The 18,527-nt window shown below is 38.0% G+C and overlaps 1 protein-coding gene across 1 annotated transcript; it reads right to left on the bottom strand.

Annotated features, from left to right (window-relative positions):
* Positions 1-1,354: 1,354 nt before the first annotated feature.
* Positions 1,355-14,576, bottom strand: LOC121727965 (microprocessor complex subunit DGCR8). The gene is made up of 11 exons (XM_042116050.1): positions 14,457-14,576; positions 11,648-11,915; positions 10,783-10,911; positions 10,522-10,664; positions 8,631-9,352; positions 6,974-7,089; positions 6,233-6,355; positions 4,822-5,000; positions 3,638-3,775; positions 2,495-2,614; positions 1,355-1,956 (listed from the first exon to the last, which is right to left on the bottom strand). The coding sequence occupies exons 2-11, from the start codon at positions 11,901-11,903 to the stop codon at positions 1,675-1,677; spliced, it is 2,208 nt and encodes a 735-aa protein (XP_041971984.1). The 5' UTR covers positions 11,904-11,915; positions 14,457-14,576; the 3' UTR covers positions 1,355-1,674.
* Between the last annotated feature and the right edge of the window lie 3,951 nt (positions 14,577-18,527).

Raw genomic sequence — 18,527 nt, 5'->3', positions numbered from 1 at the left:
GGGTTGTAAAAGTAAGTAGTGAATTATTTTATTTTAATATTTCCTACTATAATAATACGAATTTCAATATTGGTATATAAAATTTCTATCTACACTAAATGCATGACTGATACTATGACTACAATTTGTCAACGAGTATTGACATTTATACTATACTACAATGCATAAAATTTCCTTACTCTATAGCCACAATATCTAGTAGGATAGAGTTAGACCGCACACAACTTTCAGTGCTTGTTCAGACACAGCGGGAACCGCGCGGTTTGGACTCGTGCGTTTTAACCGCTCGCAGCTTACGAGTATTGCAAAGGCTTTATATCACAACTCTGCTACTCGGCTCGGTTTCTTCACCGGAAACGCGCGATTCCCGCTGTGTCTGAACTAGGGCTAAGAGATCTCTACCATTAAAATAGCGACTAATACCGTGTCACCATCTGATGCCCGCGTATTTTATGATCATTTACCAGTAGCACGACGTTCGTGCTACTGGTGAATGATCATAACCTTACATTTTTCACGAACGATCCTAAAGATCGCGGTCTATACTTATACTCCTTTACTAACGAAAATATAAGACACATTTGACTTTTCTGTATCATATAAAGACAGCAGAGACTGATCATAGTAAGTAGTAATGGGAATTAATGCTATTTTCTATTAATTTCATAAAATTAGCATAATTTTGATGTCACAGCATGCTGCTAATTTTGATGTCACATGTTATTGCTTTGTTATTTGCTATTTGTTATTTGCTAAAAACGCGGCAAATCGCAATTCATTAATTGCTTTTTTTCATTCGATGCGAGTGAAAAATAACAGTTAGCGCCGCGGTGCGTAACACAGCGCGGACGTGAATTTTTTATCATGATCGCAGACTATTGCTACGCACGATAATATTATTAGCAATCGTATTTTTTAGCAAGTACGATTAATTTCATTATTGCTAATGGGCATTTAACAATTAATTGTTATTGCTAATTCTATTTTTACCAAAACTAATAGTAAGTTATTCGCAGAATATTTTTATTTGTAAGGGAAATAATGTTTGAATTATACAACACTCACACCAACATTACTAGTATTTTCAACAGGGCCTGTTGAACAGGCTGTTCTATTTTCAAATCAGGAGGACCGTCAGGAGATCGGTACCTATCGGGTCGACCGCTCTATTTGCTCAATCATACCAATTTTATATTAGCATACACAATCTAATAGCGTTTTCGGCATCTAAACTGCCTCGGGGCAGGGCAGGCCGAATGGATACGGAAATAGTCGAACAAAACCGGTGATCCACGAAGCACTAACAATGGTAAGTTTAATCCATACTAATATTATAAATGCGAAAGTGTGTCTGTCTGTCTGTCTGTTACCTCTTCAAAGTCAAACCGCTGAACCGTTTTGCTGGCATATAGGTATTTTGTGTCCTGAGAAAGGAGGATAGTTTTTATTCCGGAAAAATGTACGGTTCCCGCGCGATAAACGAATTTCGACGCAACGGAGTTGCGGACGACATCTGGTGGTAAAATATAAAGATGGTGGATTTAAGCTTCGGCTATTTTCGTATCGATTCGGCCTGCCCTGTGACAGTTTTTGATGCCGAAGACGCTATTATTCAACACTGTCACCTATATCACCAGTATTATCCGGCTGTTCGATTTTCAAATCTCTCAACGGTCACAAGTCAACGCTGTTGAGTCCGGACGCGGAGTGTACGGGGAGCGCATGGGGCAGTAGAACAGTGCCTATCGGGACGACAGCTGCGTCTCTTTCCCTCAGTCGTTGCATCTCCTGCCTTAGTTTATCTAGTACGGCGTAGTTGGGCTCGTTATGCCGCGCTTTGTCCTGGAGTAAAGTTATCTGTTGCTCCTCTAACTTCTTTTCCTTGCAGCTCTTGACGGACCGCGAGCCGTACAGACGCAGAAGGGATCCCCATGAACGCACTTGCGGATGTAATGCCTGAAAAAGATATTCATATTGTATTTCAAAAAACTATTTATTTGTTTTTTTTAATGACTTTCATATTATGTTCACATTCTACTCTCCGCTCTCTAGATCTCTATTTTTTTCCTATACTAATTATATTCATCTGTGGTCACCGCCGTTGGTTTTACATATTTTAGTAAATCTTATAAATGTATACTTTACTTTATTATAAAATGTAAGACAGTTTGGAGACCCCAATAAACTAAAATAAAATTATGTTGGGTCAAGTAACTTGCATAATCTCATGCGGTTTATATGTCAAACTAAAAGAAGGTATATGTATAATAAAAATTAAACTCGCTCCAAAGTTTATCTAGAATTTAATACTATGTTATCTCTCTCGTTGTTTTTATTTGAACAATACCTTGATATACGATATTTTGCAATAATAATTCTGGATTATTGTAAACGATAAAAAAAAACATATATACAGTCTAATTGAGAAACCACCTCCTCTTTGGAAGTCAGTTAATAACCCAGACTTTAAGAATAAAGATAAATTGCAATCTACCTGTAGAATGGACTGAGCCGCGCGTTGTTTCGCCGTCTTCTTGTTCTTACAGACCACGGTGGCCTCGTGTTTGCCCACTTTCATGGTGAGCTCTATCTTTTGGAACTCCAGCTTTTTCATCTTTGAAATTAAATATTAACATAGATTGTAAGATGACTCAAAAATAATACACAGAGTCATGCAACCAACTAGTAGCAAACCATAGTAAGTACTAAAATCAATCATCGTCTTATCTTACTTGTCGTTTTGGTAAATGGCACTCTGCATCTCTGCTAAGTGTTAAGAATAATTATTGTTCACAAAAAAGGGTTTTGCTCAACGAATTTATACCAGTTTGCAGCTCCACTAAGTATAGGCCGCGCACAACTTTAAGATTACTTGGCAAAAAAGGAAGAGGAAGGCGCAATGTTCCTTTAGGTATCTATGGTGTTGGTAAATCGCAATCAGACACATTGGCAACTTTTGTACGCTTCTAAATTCGCTAGTCATTCAATCAAATAGCAGATTCAACTAGATGACTTGCGACATATACATGAGCGAGTGCTCCAGTGTCTCTGAAATTTATCGCAAGAAAGAAGTTTAACGCAATAACTTTACGTCAGTCGACTGCTCTGTTATAGTGGAGCAGTCGACTCGTGTAAACGCACACTTAGGCTGGTATAAATAGTCAGTACTTAAGATGCGACCCGGTCTCAAGACGCCGTTCGGCTCTGTGATTGGTCCAAATTTTGACAGCCAACCAATCACAGAGCCTGAACCGTGTCTTGATACCGGCCTTAGGTTGGGTTGCACCAGAGGCGTGGTTAAAGTTATGGTTATAGTTAAGGCTAAATTTAACTTTAACTTTAACCTTACCTTTGACCGGAGAAATTGACAGGTGACAGTTGGTCCAACAAGGTTATAAATGAACGTGGGCGGGGGCGCTGCTGGTAAAAAATGGAGTTTTTGTATGATGACAGCGTTAGTTACTTTTTTCGCCACGTGCATTAAAAACCTTGTCGAGCTCTATGGTTATGGTTAAATATAGCGTCTTAATTGCGTCCATTTTTAACTTTAACCAACGATTTGACATTTTGCATTGTAGTTAAAGTTACAGTTATAGTTAAAGTTAGTTGGTGCAACCCAACCTTAAGTAAAGCCTACCTCAGTGTGTATATGCCAGTCATTAGCTCCGAAGTTCCTCAGGAGACAGGTCCGCAGTATCGCGTGGGGTGAGGGTTCACACGCCGTGCTGCACAACTCCGGTATACGCGGGTCCTCGATACCCACGTAGTCAAAGAACTGGAATAGGCATGATGACAATTTTTTTTGTAATTAAAGGACCTTTCCGAAATATAAACATCAGTGAAAGAATTACTGTGTTAGCTAAAAACTTTCCAAGATAGAACAATTCAAAAACCTCATAAAATAGACCTGCCATAAATGCTCCAAACAAACTGCTACTCAATCCAACTTTGAAGGCGCATAACAAAAAATACATAAGTTAAAAAAGCTAAAATTTTAAAAATGCTTATTTTTTACCGTTATATCTTTGTTTTATTTAAAAAAATCTGCTAATCTCTGACCTTGTCAACATCCTTATTATACGTGGTGAAGTTAGCAAAAGTTGGGGAAAGGTTTGGTGAGCTTTACCGTACAAATAAAGGTGAGGCCGCACTAGGCGTAAAGTACACTGCAACAAAGCGACGCGACAGGTTACGGCCTAATATTCTTTGTATGAAACCGTATGAGGCAAGCCGCACTATGGAACGTGAAGTGTCGTGTCGCTCCGCTGAAGCGTAGTGTTACCTACCAGAGACTCACCTTAATAAATAACGGAAAAAAGTAAACTAGTCAAAGAAATAGTTCTATGAAATTTCATCGAAATGCACTGTGCACATGTTTTATGACAGTTTCGAACATTTTTGTATGGAGCCTGGCATATCTAGCCGCCGGCCATTTTGGTTTTTTTTTTTTCAAAATTTCCGACCACCTATGAGGGACACAAATGGCGATCTTTACTTCCAAATATCTCGGAAACGTGACACTTTACGATACCGTGTTATTAAACATTTTTTGTTTGTTTATGTGTCCTCTATCCAAATATACCACTTATATCGAGCTCGGAAATTTTGAAAAAAAATCAAGATGGCCTATGCCACAAAAGTTCATACCCCCTTAGGGCTATATTTAAACGGTCAAATGTATGAGAGATATCATTCAATATTGTTTTTATTCCGATGGCTCATCATTTTATTAAGCGTCTTGCTTTATCACTGAATAAAGCACGGTCTTGAATTTTACTGCGTTTTTAATACAACACGCCCTCAATAATGTTGCTGTATTACCGTGAAATCCGGGTCCGTGCTATTATTAGGCTCCAGGAACTCTTTCATCTCGGGTATCAGTATCTGTATGGAGGCCTTGGCGGCTGCGGATTTGGCCTGCCGCTTGCTCGAGCCGAGTCCAACGCCGTATTGCATGCCGTCTATAAACACGGTCGCTTGGTACGGCATTGATGCGTTCTCTGGAAATTATTTCAAGCTAATTGTAATCTGAGAGTCCTCCTCATTTGGTGATAGCCTGAACCATGTTCTTAAGAGTCCGAGTGCCATCGAAATTCTCGTACAAACGTAATACCAAGATCATTTCCCATACGGGAATATTTACCATATTTGAGTTATTATTCAGCTTTTTATTATTCAGCTTAAGTAAATCTTTGTACAGGAACCTAGGTAATTACTATCTTAAGCTGAATAATAACTCAAATATGGTAAACATTCTTGTATGGGAAATGATCTTGGTATTACGTTTGTATGAGAATTTCGATGGCACCCAGACTCTAATGGTGGATTTACACGGATGACTAAAGCTGCACGATTTACGCCGCACGGCGAAAATCGACCGTCTAATGGCAAATCGACTACGCCGCATGCGTCTAAAGCCGCAAGCCCCAAAGTCGTGCGGCCAATCTATATCAAAGGTGACTAAAATCGACCGTGCAAACTGCAAGCATGCAAACGCTCAGTCGCAAGCGATCGCGAGCGAGAGCTCCGCTATGTATTTACATAGCGGAGCTCTCGGGCGGCACAAGCGATTTTTGTAGAATGTGTAAAGGTGCCCATACACGGGACAATTTATCGTTTCGATCGATCGTCAAGAAAATCGTCCAATCGATCTTTTGAACGTAAAATCGTTTGCGATATTGCTACACACGTACAATTTGTCGTTCGATTTTAACATCGAGGAGATAAATCGTTACGATAATTGTCCCGTGTATGGCCACCTTAAATGGGGATGGCGATTCGGCTTGGACAGGCGATTCCACTGGTGACTTGCCGCGCGACTAAAATCGACCCGTTAGTCATCCGTGTAAATCGAGCATAACGGTATAAATTGTTTTCATTTCTTGAAAACAAAGAAAGTTGAAAACAAAGTGATATAACTTAAGGATGTGTATGAGTCAAAAAGGTCACTGTAAAAGTGGCAGCACTGACAGAGTATTTATTTTAAACCTTATTTATGGGCAAATGGATTAAAAAACTTGTGACTACTGTCTATTATAAAGGGTGAAGCCACATTTTTACACACATACACGTGCATGAAACTACGCTACTTTTCGTTATCTTTATTATGCCAAATTGCCGACTGGCAATTTAATAACTTAGCTCACACATAAATGAAGCCAACCAGAAATCTTTATTTTTATTACTCTGCCTACTTTTAATTTTCTCTGATGCTCTAACGTAAATTACTTACCGAGCTGCTTGAAGTCATAGACTAGTTCCTTCTGCAGTGCTCGATGAACATACTCATGAAAGACTGAGAGGTAGCTGCGTCCGTTCATATTCATCACCCAGTCTCGCTTGTTAGCACGGCCACCTGTAACGGTAAATCCTTTCGTATGTTGTAGGCAGTGGCGCATCACAACATCGAAATATTATGGGCTATAATTTATGGCTTAAGAAAGCAAATTAAAGCAAAAAATCAAACATCATCCTTCTCTCTTCACACTCATGCCCGTCTTTCATATATTTGAAAAAGGATGACGGGGAATCATCGCCAAGCTAGTTTTTTCTTAATAACTCGATAAATATACAACATTTTGAAATTCCGTCAGACCAGTCCCTCGGCGATAGAATTTTATACAATGTGTTAAAATACTAACTGAGACAATTATTGCACGGTTTTGGCAATATATTATGATGTGAAAATTGGATGCATTTTAGTGATTTTTTTGTATCGAGAAAATTTTAAGATATCATGTATTCGCTAGGTCAGACTACCTTACCGCACTTAACTTTTCAAATCCATGTTCAATATTTTTGTGTAACATAAAATTGGATGTGAGAGTGTATTATTAAATTAGTAAGTTCAATAGAGGCCTTCACATTACATATTTTAACCCATCAAGCCCCATAAGCTCACCGGTGAGCGAGACACAATAGAATAACTATAGATTTCCAAGAATCCACGATCGAAGGATTAAATACCACAAACCATTATCTTGTCCAGTGTTGACGGCGGGTATAGTGACTAGTTTGGTCCCCTCCGCCAGAGTCGGGCACTGCAGCCGTTTCCGTGCCTTCGTGTACTTACGACGGTCAGCCCAGCGCCTAAAGTTAGCGAGCATTCGATATATTATCATACCAGTTAATATCTTTCAAAATTATTATGCGCATACTACGAATAATAAAAACTAAGGAAAAGTAACTCCGTCAAAAAACATGCTCCACAATACTTGTCAAAAAAGTGTACCTTAGGTACACATTTCAATACATTTGCAATATTTAGGTAGTATTGAGCGGTACTAGGCTGACGTTACATGGCAGATCAAAAGGAACCAAATTTAAAACGGTAATAGCACAATAGACATAACGACCAGTAGTTCGACTGCAAAGATACGGACAGGTTTCAATATCTGTCAAATTCGTCGGGTTTCACTAGGATTATGAACGGAATGTGCCTCGCGCTGGCTGATATAATTTATTTTTAAATATTTAAAATAAAGATTTCAAAATTGGATTCTGACAATTTTAATCGCATGTGCCCAAACACAAACAACAATACGACCAATGAGGAACACGTCCATCGAATATGTCATAGTTTTAAATTCGTAGGTAACAAGTTAACAACCCTAGCGACAATTTTCGTCATAATACGTCAAATTTAAAAATTTCAACATCAGTTCTAAGTCGGCATACTCTATCATTCTGTCTACTCTGGTAATAGTATGGGAGTTACGATTCCTTAGTTTTTATTATTCGTAGTGCGCATAATATTATGAAGTTTAAAAAAGAATGTTTTTCTTTTGAAACAAAAATATGTGTAGTATATTGTATGTAAGTACCATCGAGGAAATTGATTCCTAGGCAGTTGACAGACAACATCAGAAGAGCTGCAGGTGCGTTGCCGCGGAATAGGGAAGGAAAGGGTAGGGAATTGGACCTTCGGTAAACTCACTCACTCAGCGAAACACAGCGCAAGCGCTGTTTCACGCCAGTTTTCTGTGAGCCCGTGGTATTTCTCCGGTCGACCCGGCCCATTCGTGCCGAAACATGGCTCTACCGCGTAACATTTGATTTGGGTTTGACTTAACCAAGCTATGTAGGTCCCAAACTGCCTAGGAATCAACTTCTCTGATAGTACATGTTCAATAATTGAATAAAGATATTATGATATATTTTTTTATCCTATTTAATATTTATGCAACATATAACTATTTAAGGTTGGATGTCTTTGCCTGTCATAAGACTGTTCCAATGGTCCATACTAACAATAGGCAGATTTGTAATAGTTATTTGATGAATAAATATTTTTGAGGTAAATACAATTATTTACTAGCACACTTGATATTACCGTACGCGCGTATATACAGACGGGACTGTATCAGAATGTCTGTTTGTATGTGTATGAAAATATAATATCCATATCCATACTAATGTTATAAATGGGAAAGTGTGTCTGTCTGTCTGTCTGTTACCTCTTCACGCCCAAACCGCTGGACCGATTTTGCTGAAATTTGGTATGGAGATACTTTGAGTCCCGGGAAAGGATATAGGATACTTTTTATCCCGAAAAAATGTACGGTTCCCGCGCGATAAACGAGTTTTGGAGCAACGTACGGGCGTCATCTAGTAATATAAATAAAACTTACTTGAAATGCATAATATTCACATATTTAAATTTGAACAGCGTTTTACAGTAGTCATTAACTTGTTCTGGAGTTAGATGCTGCGATTTCCAGCTCATATTGACAGTTTCTACCCGAGGCGGAGGCACTACCATCCCTCCGGGTAAAACAACCGGTTGTTGACTAACAGGAACTTCTTCCTGAGATTGTTCATTACTTTCTGTAGTTTTCTCTTTTTCGGTTTCTTGATTACTTGGCTCTTTTTCTTCATCTTTTGAGCTTTCTCCATTATTTATATCATTCGTTAAAATATTTTCTTCTTTTAGATCAGTAACAGTAGAAGTTACTTCATTTGAAGATTTGTCATTTTCTATTTTATCGTTTGATGTATGACTAGAGTCAGCAGTTGATTGAATAAATCTCATAGGACATTTGGGCTTTTCATTTTCATCAACTTTCCCTTCTTCTTTATTCTCTGTGTCTATTAATTCAACATCATTGATGGAGTTTGAACTAATCTCTGCAGAATCTTTTTGTGCAACATCTTTTTCTACATTATTGCTATTATTGGTTTCAGCATTTTCACTATTTTTTTCTACATTTGATTTGTTTTTATCTGGCTGTGCCCAGGTTCCATTTTTTATTTGTTCTGCAATTCTGCGATCAATTTCCTTCTGCTTTTTCTCTTCTTCTAATCCACGTCGGTACGCCAAACATGGTATAGAACTAATAGGTATATCATGTCTCTGCAATTAATAAAAAAGTTAATCAAATAAAACACTTTTTAGGGCCAGGGTTGCACTGATGAACTGGTAAAATAGCAATCTTCACAAAATTTCACAATTTAATTAATAGTTTTTGACCCCCGACAAAAAAGAGGGGTGTTATAAGTTTGACGTGTCTGTCTGTCTGTTTGTCTGTGTGTGTATCTGTCCGTGGAATCGTAGCGTCCAAACGGGTGGTCCGATTTTGATCTAGTTTTTTTTGTTTGAAAGCTGACATGATCGAGAATGTTCTTAGCTATAATTCATCATCATCAGCCTGCTCAGTGCTGGACAATCAGGGTTTATCTGGTTCATGAAAGGCCGTTAGCAACTTTGTAGTCGTTTGATGGGTTTTATATTTCATTCTAGTTGTGAATATACATCATACATATACACATAATAATGGAAAGTTGACCTGGTGTTGCAGCAGCACCTGGTAATCAATAGGATATCCGACTCCTCGCCAACTTAGAGCAGAGGTTTCGTGTTTGGGCTGATTTTGATTAACACTAAATATTTACACGCTGCTACTGCAGCATCACCTGGATTCTATAGGAACCTAGCTTCGTATGAAACCAAAGTGGAGGTTTCATGTTTGGGCTCATATTAACGGCCTCATCGAAAAGGACATTGATAAAATATGGTAATCATGAGAATATGAATCTGTTGATAGGAATTAATATTCTGCACTATAACCAACACAAGTTTAAAAAGTATGAAATAAAATTAAATTAATAAATTTATGAAAACCCCCGCCAAACAATTTTAAAAAGTAATGAAATATTATTTACTGTCTTCAAGTTCAAATAATTCCTAACTTGTGTAAAGTAATATTTTAGTCCATAATTGTTGTCAAGGTGTGTCGGGGGACCGCTAATGTAGATGTTTCACATAACAAGTTTAAGGATCAATTCACAGCAAACTGAATCGAGATAATCAGCGACTTGGCGGTTGTAGACTGTAGTTTACTTAGCGGTCCCCCAACACACCGTGACAACAATTATGGACTAAAATATTACTTTACACAAGTTAGGAATTATTTGAACTTGAAGGCAGTAAATATTATTTCATTACTTTTTAAAGTTGTTTGGCGGGGGTTTTCATAAATTTCTTAATTTAATTTTTCATGCATGTAAATAAATTTTTCTTACCCTAGTATTCCCTTCCCCTAGGAAATAGGGCTTTGAAAGAGTACAGACTCTCGTACCTCTGTGCATGTATATTGGGATACCACTGCAGTGTCTAATCATCATCCAATCGAGTGGAAGTATTTCAAAATGGTTAACTCCTTTTTCTATATGAAATAAAACACATAAAATAACAACGATCCGATCACATTATCTCTACACTGTCCAATTTTAAACTAAATAGTCATCTAACAAATAATAATTTTTCGAACATGCTTATGGTACCTTCCAGAACTATTTTTGTGCGCTTTATGTAAGGTTTTTCTTTTGGTTTAGGGTCTCCTTTGAAATCCTCGGGTAAGTCCTCATCCAACATCTTCTCAATCTCCTCCCCTGGCAACCCTTCTGATCCATCTATAAGAAAAATACAACCTTTCTAAACGACTTTCAATCATTAAAAGAAATTTACAAAATTGTCTTTATATATTTATTTTTGTAATGTTTTGTTACGAAATTACTGACATTTAGTAAGTATAAATTTATTATTATGAAAAGAGATTACGAAAAATTATAATAACTAATTTATTTAAAAATACATTTAAATAATAAATGTGAACAGTGAATCAATTTGCTAACAGTTCTTTAAACGGGAAATGTTTTTCTAATGAAACTGTCACTGTAACCACTAATAGGTACAAATAGAAAGATTTACAGTATTTACAGACATTATAGTTATAAATGCACAATGCACAATGCTTGATCGTTGTCTGTTTAGAAGTTTCCCTTATGTATCAGACAGGAACAAAACATCATAATAATATGTAGACCATGGGCGCCGCGCCGGCAGAAATTATTTCCAAGGGGTGCAGATTTTAGTTTTTTATTCTTTTCTTTTTACGAACAACAGTGACTGTCTATTTTCGTCAAAATCCATTTAGTGCCGAAACATTACCTACATTTTATGAAAATGATGTATATAAAAAAATGATTTTCAATAGACTGCTTTTTATTTTAATAATTCCTGTTGATCCCGAGATTCCCAAGGGGTGCAAGTGCACCACCTGGCACCCCCCTGCCGGCGCCGGCGTAGTTCATTTTATTATTAAGAAAGCACAAGAGACACTTCAGGAAACATAATTATTGAACTTACCTTCAGAACTGTTAGATTCCTCATCATTACTGTCTTCATCGTTTGATTTGACTTCGTCCAACACCTTAAACTCTTTCAACTTCTCTACCTCATCCTGGGACACTATATTGCTGTACTTGTCATTGATAGTAAAACTATTGCTAACCTCAGTGGTGTCTTGGGTAAAGTCAATATTATCTTTTATGTCAACTTCACCTACATCCTCGTACTTACGCTTCTTGTTTTGGGGCTCATCGCATTCCATTAATTCACTCATCCTTTGGTTTGCCTAAAATGGTTTCTTATTAAGCAAATCCGGAAACTACAGAAAATTATTAGTAGTTGCGATATAAATTGAATCAACTCTACAAAGTATAATATTATTGATATAATTAACTAACAATACATAAATCTAGCTTTTCATGACTTCTTTTAATAAACTAAAGTATGTAAGAGTGTTTTCACAATTCCTTAAACCAGCTTCACTATCCTACTAATATTATAAAGGCGAAAGTTTGTTTGGATGTATGGATGTTTGTTACTCTTTCAACGCCTCCGTGGTCTAGTGGTTAGAGCGTCGCTCTCGACTCCGGAGGTCGTGGGTTCGAATCCCGCGTTGGAAACATGTTATTTCCAAGTTTGGTTAGGACAATGCAGGCTGATCACCTGATTGTCTGACAAGTAAGATGATCCATGCGTCGGATGGGCATGTAAAAAGTCGGTCCTGCGCCTGATCTCTCGCCAGTCGTGTCGGTCTTCCGTCCCACTGGGTTATGAGAGTAAAGGAATAGAGAGTGCTCTTGTGTACTGCGCACACACTTGGGCACTATAAAATTACTCCTGCGTACCTGGTCTGGTTTCAATGAAACCGGCCACCGTCACCGAAACCGGTGTGGGGAGTATTATTATTATTATTACTCTTTCACGCAAAAACTATTGAACGGATTTTAATGAAACTTTACACTAATATAGCTTATACATCAGAATAATACATAGGCTACAATTTTAAGCGACTTTCAAAATGGGGGAGGTGTTATGTTCGTTTTCTTATGTTCAACGATTACTCCGCCGTTTGTTAACCGATTTTCAAAATTTTTCTTTTGGTATGTAGGGTATCATCCCAATTTGGTATTATATTCACAAAAGTGGTGATCTGATGAAGGATCCGTAAGTAATCGAGGGAACTCCTCAAAATTTATGGGGAAACATGTGGTGACTTCGGTTTCGTGAGAAGTATTCTAAGCATATGCTACAAACAAGTAAGATTTTGCACCGAGGTATACCTGGTATACCGTGGTTCGGAAGGTGCTGAGAGAACTCCTGATTCTTTATAGATACAAGTTTGGGAGTTTCGGCGTTGTTTTAAGAACGGAAAGCATATGCTACTATGGAAATTACATTCATCATCATCATCATCATCACTACCATAATATTATACCATGCATCGTCCCATGATTATGAGCCTTTTCATAGTCTTTTAGCCCGGCCGCACATTGTCCAAATTCTGATCAGGAACAGTTGAATTTGGCCGGACCGCCACCCCGCACACTATCCGAAATATCCTTCCAGTGAGTTCGAGCTCACTCGGCTCAGAACAAAATGTAAGAGACAGCGCGGACGTTCAACTGTTTCTGATCAGAAATTTCGGAGAATGTGTGGCCTGACTTAGATCGAGGCTCGAGTTTGTCAAGCGATAATTTAAAAAAATCTATACTTAATATTATAAACCTGAAGAGTATGTTTGCTTGAATGCGCTAATCCCAGGAACTACATGTCCGATTTGAAAACTTATTTCAGTGTTAGATATCTCATTTATCGAGTAAGGCTATAGGCGATATTATATTATCACGCTAAGACTAATACGACCGAAGAAACTCAGGAAAATGTGGTAAAAACGGGGAAAATATTAGAAAGGGTTTATCTCACGAACTACTGGAGCAATTTGTATAGCAATATTTGGCACTTATATAGAGTAGACCAAGTGAAAGGAGTATTTATAGCTATTTTTATTCGAAAATGTACGGTTTATGTGAAATTCCTAAAATATGCGGGCGAAGCCGCGCGGGACATCTAGTTCTTTTATACAATTTCTTTTTGCTTTCTGTTGGTCTGTTAGTTAATTTGCTAAACATATACACTTCCTGTTCAACTTAGATTCTAAAACACACAAATATAACAGGGACAGTCAACATTAACTCATGACTGAGCTGACTTATAATAATTATATTATAATGAATTTCAGTGAAAAAGAAATTGTGAATACTCCCGCTGTAAATATAAGTGATTATTGAGTCCTTAGTAGTAAGTTAATTAAATTGACAAATGTATTAAGAATATGTATTGCGCAATGTTCATTATAACTTCATACTTACCTTAGTGATCAATGAACATACAAAATAAAATATAAGTACTAAATTAAACACTAAAATGTGATTTAATTTACCTTTATCATTAAATTGATACTTATGAAGCAGCTGAAAGATCATCCGCAAATAACGATAGCAATAAAAGTCCAATGTACACAAACAGTTGGACTTTTCCATCGCTAACTGCAGACTTTCATGTCGGCGTGTTTGGCGTATAACGAAAAGAAAATCGAGGAATTAAGTGGCTTCACAAAAGACTTCTCTGAGGATAAAAACAGAGACGAGCCTTATGCAAAACCACTACTGTATTACAGTGAAGGTATCCGCTATCCACAGCACGATAGGCAGTCTTGTGCAACCTGTAAGAGCTGGTTTTCAAGCGTGCCAAGTGGTATTCCATGGCGACAACTACAAAGCCATCCACTGGGCACACTTTTGTGACTAGCAAACTCAAATTTTCGTACCTTCTTCTCACTTGGTTCTCCTTTCAAAATTCGAAAGAGAAAGACACAAATTAAATCAATAACTGTTTATGAGTAACGGAAAAAGAAACTATTGAAACCAATAATTTTACGAAAAAACGCTTCTTCTTCTTCTTCTTAATGGCTGACTCGGTGAGCTGCCAGCAGTGTTGCCAACTTTTTTTTACTAACCCACCAAATTCAGCAGCGTAAACCACCAGAAACCGCTAAAACCTAAATGGCCTCTCAAACCACCAGAATTCCACTAAATAACGTAAAGACAACAACAATCTCTCTGAATATAATTTGAAAATAATACAACAACAACGTTACTAATATTATGAAATAATTATTTTTGTTACTACAAAAAGGAAAACTTTAGTTACCTGCGGCAGCGGCAGCTGGTCCCCCCTCGGTACGCCCATGTATGTATAAGTAGGTACTTAACTAAAGAGTAAAGATGAACGTCTTCAGACTCAGAGGAATCATTGTCATTTACTTGTTCAGTTTGTGAAGAATAAATTTCTTTAGTTTTAATTTTTGTAATATTGCATTTGGTATTATGTTGTTATTTCAGCATTTGCCTTCGCGTGCTAACCTTGCACGAAAGAAAGGCGACACTTCATCCGGTTTCTCTGTTAAGTCTTGACAACATTCATCATGCTAAATAATCGCTCTATATCAGCGTTAGAATGCGGCAAAACGAATAAAGATAATAATAATATAATTAAGTTTCCAGTGTGCGTCTTCAAGAGTTAGAAACATAAAAAAAATCTAGTGGTTTAACGTCGAAGCTACCACTAACTTAAATAATCTAATCCACTAAGAAATCCACTAGCCACTAAAACCAAATTTTTCCCGGCGAAAGGTACGTCTAAACCACCAGATCTAGTGGAAATTCCACTAAGTTGGCAACACTGGTTGCCAGTGTCAGAGTTTTTTTTGAAAAGACTTTGCTCTGCGCTTCTTCTTCTTCTTCTTTTAAAAATGGCCGCCTCGGTGAGTTGCCAATGTCAGAGTGGCTTAAAGGACTTTGCTCTATGTAGCGAAGGTCTGGTGAAGTAACAAGACGTGTACGGTTACAAAACAAAATTACATATTTACAGGAGTTGATTAACCTAAAACAAACACAAACACAAATGTTAGTAGAGACATCACAATCTTATATTGTTATCACGAATATATGTACCTTCTTCAGCTGCAAAATTTGACAATGACATCCTTAGACGTTTTTTTTTGTTTGATTTTTGGCACTGACACCGGCGGTGTACTTTGCCATATACAAAGGTAGGGAATAGGCGGTGGAAAAGCAAAATAAGTACGGAATTTAGGATTTCGGATCTAGTTAGGAAGTTTCACTACAAGGTATAATAATATACTAAAGGGTAATGGAGTTGCTACGTAAATATTGAGATAAACACGAATAAACTAATTTGTTACTTGAATTTAATAAAGTTGGTACGGAAGTAGGAAAGGGTATAGACATAGAGGAGAGACTATCATAAAGGCAGGAGTGATCATACAGAGGACAGGAAAGAATAATATGATTCAAATCACCCACTTCCAAACCGCAATCGCAAGCATCATTGTTGCGAATTCGTATCCTTTTTAGGTGGGCCGGAGTCAGGACATGTCCTAACCTCATTCTTATTAAAGAAGAAGTTGTGCTTTTTGATAATTTGATTTTGAAAAACCAAGGTCTGAACTGAATCTCAGGTTGTATTAGCCTATATTGTACACCTTTTTTATGACTCGTTCGTGCCCAGTCCTTACTCCAATCCTGTTGGAGAAAGTTCTTAGCAAGGGATGGGAACACCTAATAAATGTAGCTTTCGTCGGAGTATATCACAGGGCTTCAAATACCGGTATTTTTTCATAACGTTATTGCTTCAAGGGCATAGATAACGGTATGAAAATTTACCCGATACTAGAAATAACGGTAAAAATTGGAATTGATATCGGTAAATGTTATAACGGTAAATAATAATCATAAACAACAAAACACCGAATCCTCATCTACTGAACATTTGTCACCACAGTGACTCTGACCGCATCGGAAACATCTGGGAGTTGATCTGCACTGTGACTTAACATGCCCATACCTACAGCAATTGTAACACTGTATGGTTGGGTAAATGTATAAGTCAACAGGCAAAGAGTTATAGCATAATATGAAAATTCTTTTAGGTAAAGTTTGGCCGTCAAATGTAAAAACTACAGACTCAGTATTAACAAACTGTGCAGTATTATTTACAATGCTTTTTTTCTTTAAACGCCTAAATTTTAAAATTTCCCCACAACCGTAAGGCAGAGTAACATTAGCCAAAATGTCATCCTCAGTCCAATCTGCTGGAATACCTTGAACCAAGCCTACTCGGCAAACTTGGAAAGAAGGTAGGAAAACTTTGTAATTATAAGATATGTCTCTATGTTTTTATCTTAGACCGTACATTATTTCAAATTGTAATTTTTACGTAAGCTAGCCAAAAGCCGAGCTTTGTGAGGGCTCACGTCGTCACACCTTTTTTTTTACGTAGAGAAATGCTGTGACGCATTCCGCAGGGGATGGGGACTCTCACTGCGGATATGTGGCACTCGAAGATGGTGTGTGCCGCGGCCCTACCCACTTAAACTCTACGGTGTTCCTGGCCGCCGCTTCCTGACGGACGTCGCCGGAACTGTACGACACCACAACTTCATCAGCAGATGTCTGCTTAGTGGGCTGCAGACTCTTCTCGATGGGAGCGTTTTACTCGCTCCCCAGGCCGAGCAGAGGCCCCAATGGGGGCTTGCTTCTAGGCCATTCCACTGCGTTTTGTCCCGATGCGCAGGAGCACACTGCACATCGCGTCACTCTCGGGTACTCAGGGCAATGGGCGACGGCATCCCCATACCGCCGCCCTGAGCATCCCGGTTATGGCGGGACGTTGTTGTCGCCATGGGCGTACCCAGGTTCTAGGCCAGGGGGGGGCAAATTACCCAGGTTCTGCCCCCCCTGCCCCCCTCTCGGTACGCCCATGGTTGTCGCCATTGTTGGCACGAAGTCTTCGCCTTGGCCGTCTTCTGGGGTCGAGCGCCTCCCTTTCTCTTATGCGCTCGGCCTCCTCTTTGGCGGAGATAACTACACTCCCTCCACATTTCAATAGCCGTCTCTCTAGCGTTATTCCTCCACCGACGTACGACGTCCGGTGGGGGGTTGCTGCCCCCCGCGCGGGCTTCTGCGCAACGCCAGAAACCGTCGAACGTCGTCACACCCGGACTGACTGATGATAACACATGTTAAAGCACAAATCAATAGGCGTGATAGTTTTTCCGTAAAGTGTACCACAAAATGTTCAGGTTGTGGGATATACTAGGGCTCGTTTCGCTCGCCCTGATTAAAAAACCAAATTACACCAAAAATTATATTTATAAATAACTTCTACAATATGCCAGAGGTTTATAGATCATAGTATAATTAATAAGTTTTACAAAAAATATTATCACAGACATTAAAATTAATATAGCTCTCCAGCCTCCAATAAAAACTCAACTTCCACACCTGCAATTTCGACTGACTTCACAATCTAAGTTCTTTTAATTTTTTTTTATAACAAAAAATATAATTTCATAAGCAAGAAACAATATTTTTGTAAACAACTACATAAGTCAGCTGACAGTGTCGGCATTAGGCCATTATCCTCCTATTTCCCTTATTAATAAAAATAAAAAATCTTTACGCTTATCGTTGCCATCTTTGTCTGATACTTTAAAAAAGCCAAGTATGTATTTCTATTAATAAGGGAATTTAATAAAGTAGTAGGGGATATTTTTTATAAGTTGTGTAATGGTGTTTTACCTACCTATAAAGGGCCTTAAGATGAACGAAAAATATCAGTTTGGCTAAGCCAAACTTTAAGTATGATGGACATTTATACCTAAGTACGAGTTGACTCATGAACGATGAACCAACTTATTCAACATCTAAGAAGTTGACGAAAATATAACGACAGACGTTAGAACATTCAAATTGAAAGTCACATTATACCTATAACTAACAGTTTGCTAACATCAATGTTTTTCAATCTGGACTAC

Source organism: Aricia agestis, chromosome 6, assembly GCF_905147365.1.
Source record: "Aricia agestis chromosome 6, ilAriAges1.1, whole genome shotgun sequence".
NCBI lineage: Eukaryota > Metazoa > Arthropoda > Insecta > Lepidoptera > Lycaenidae > Aricia > Aricia agestis.
The sequence above is the reverse complement of the archived record's forward strand: the minus strand, read 5'-3'. Positions and strand labels throughout refer to the sequence as shown.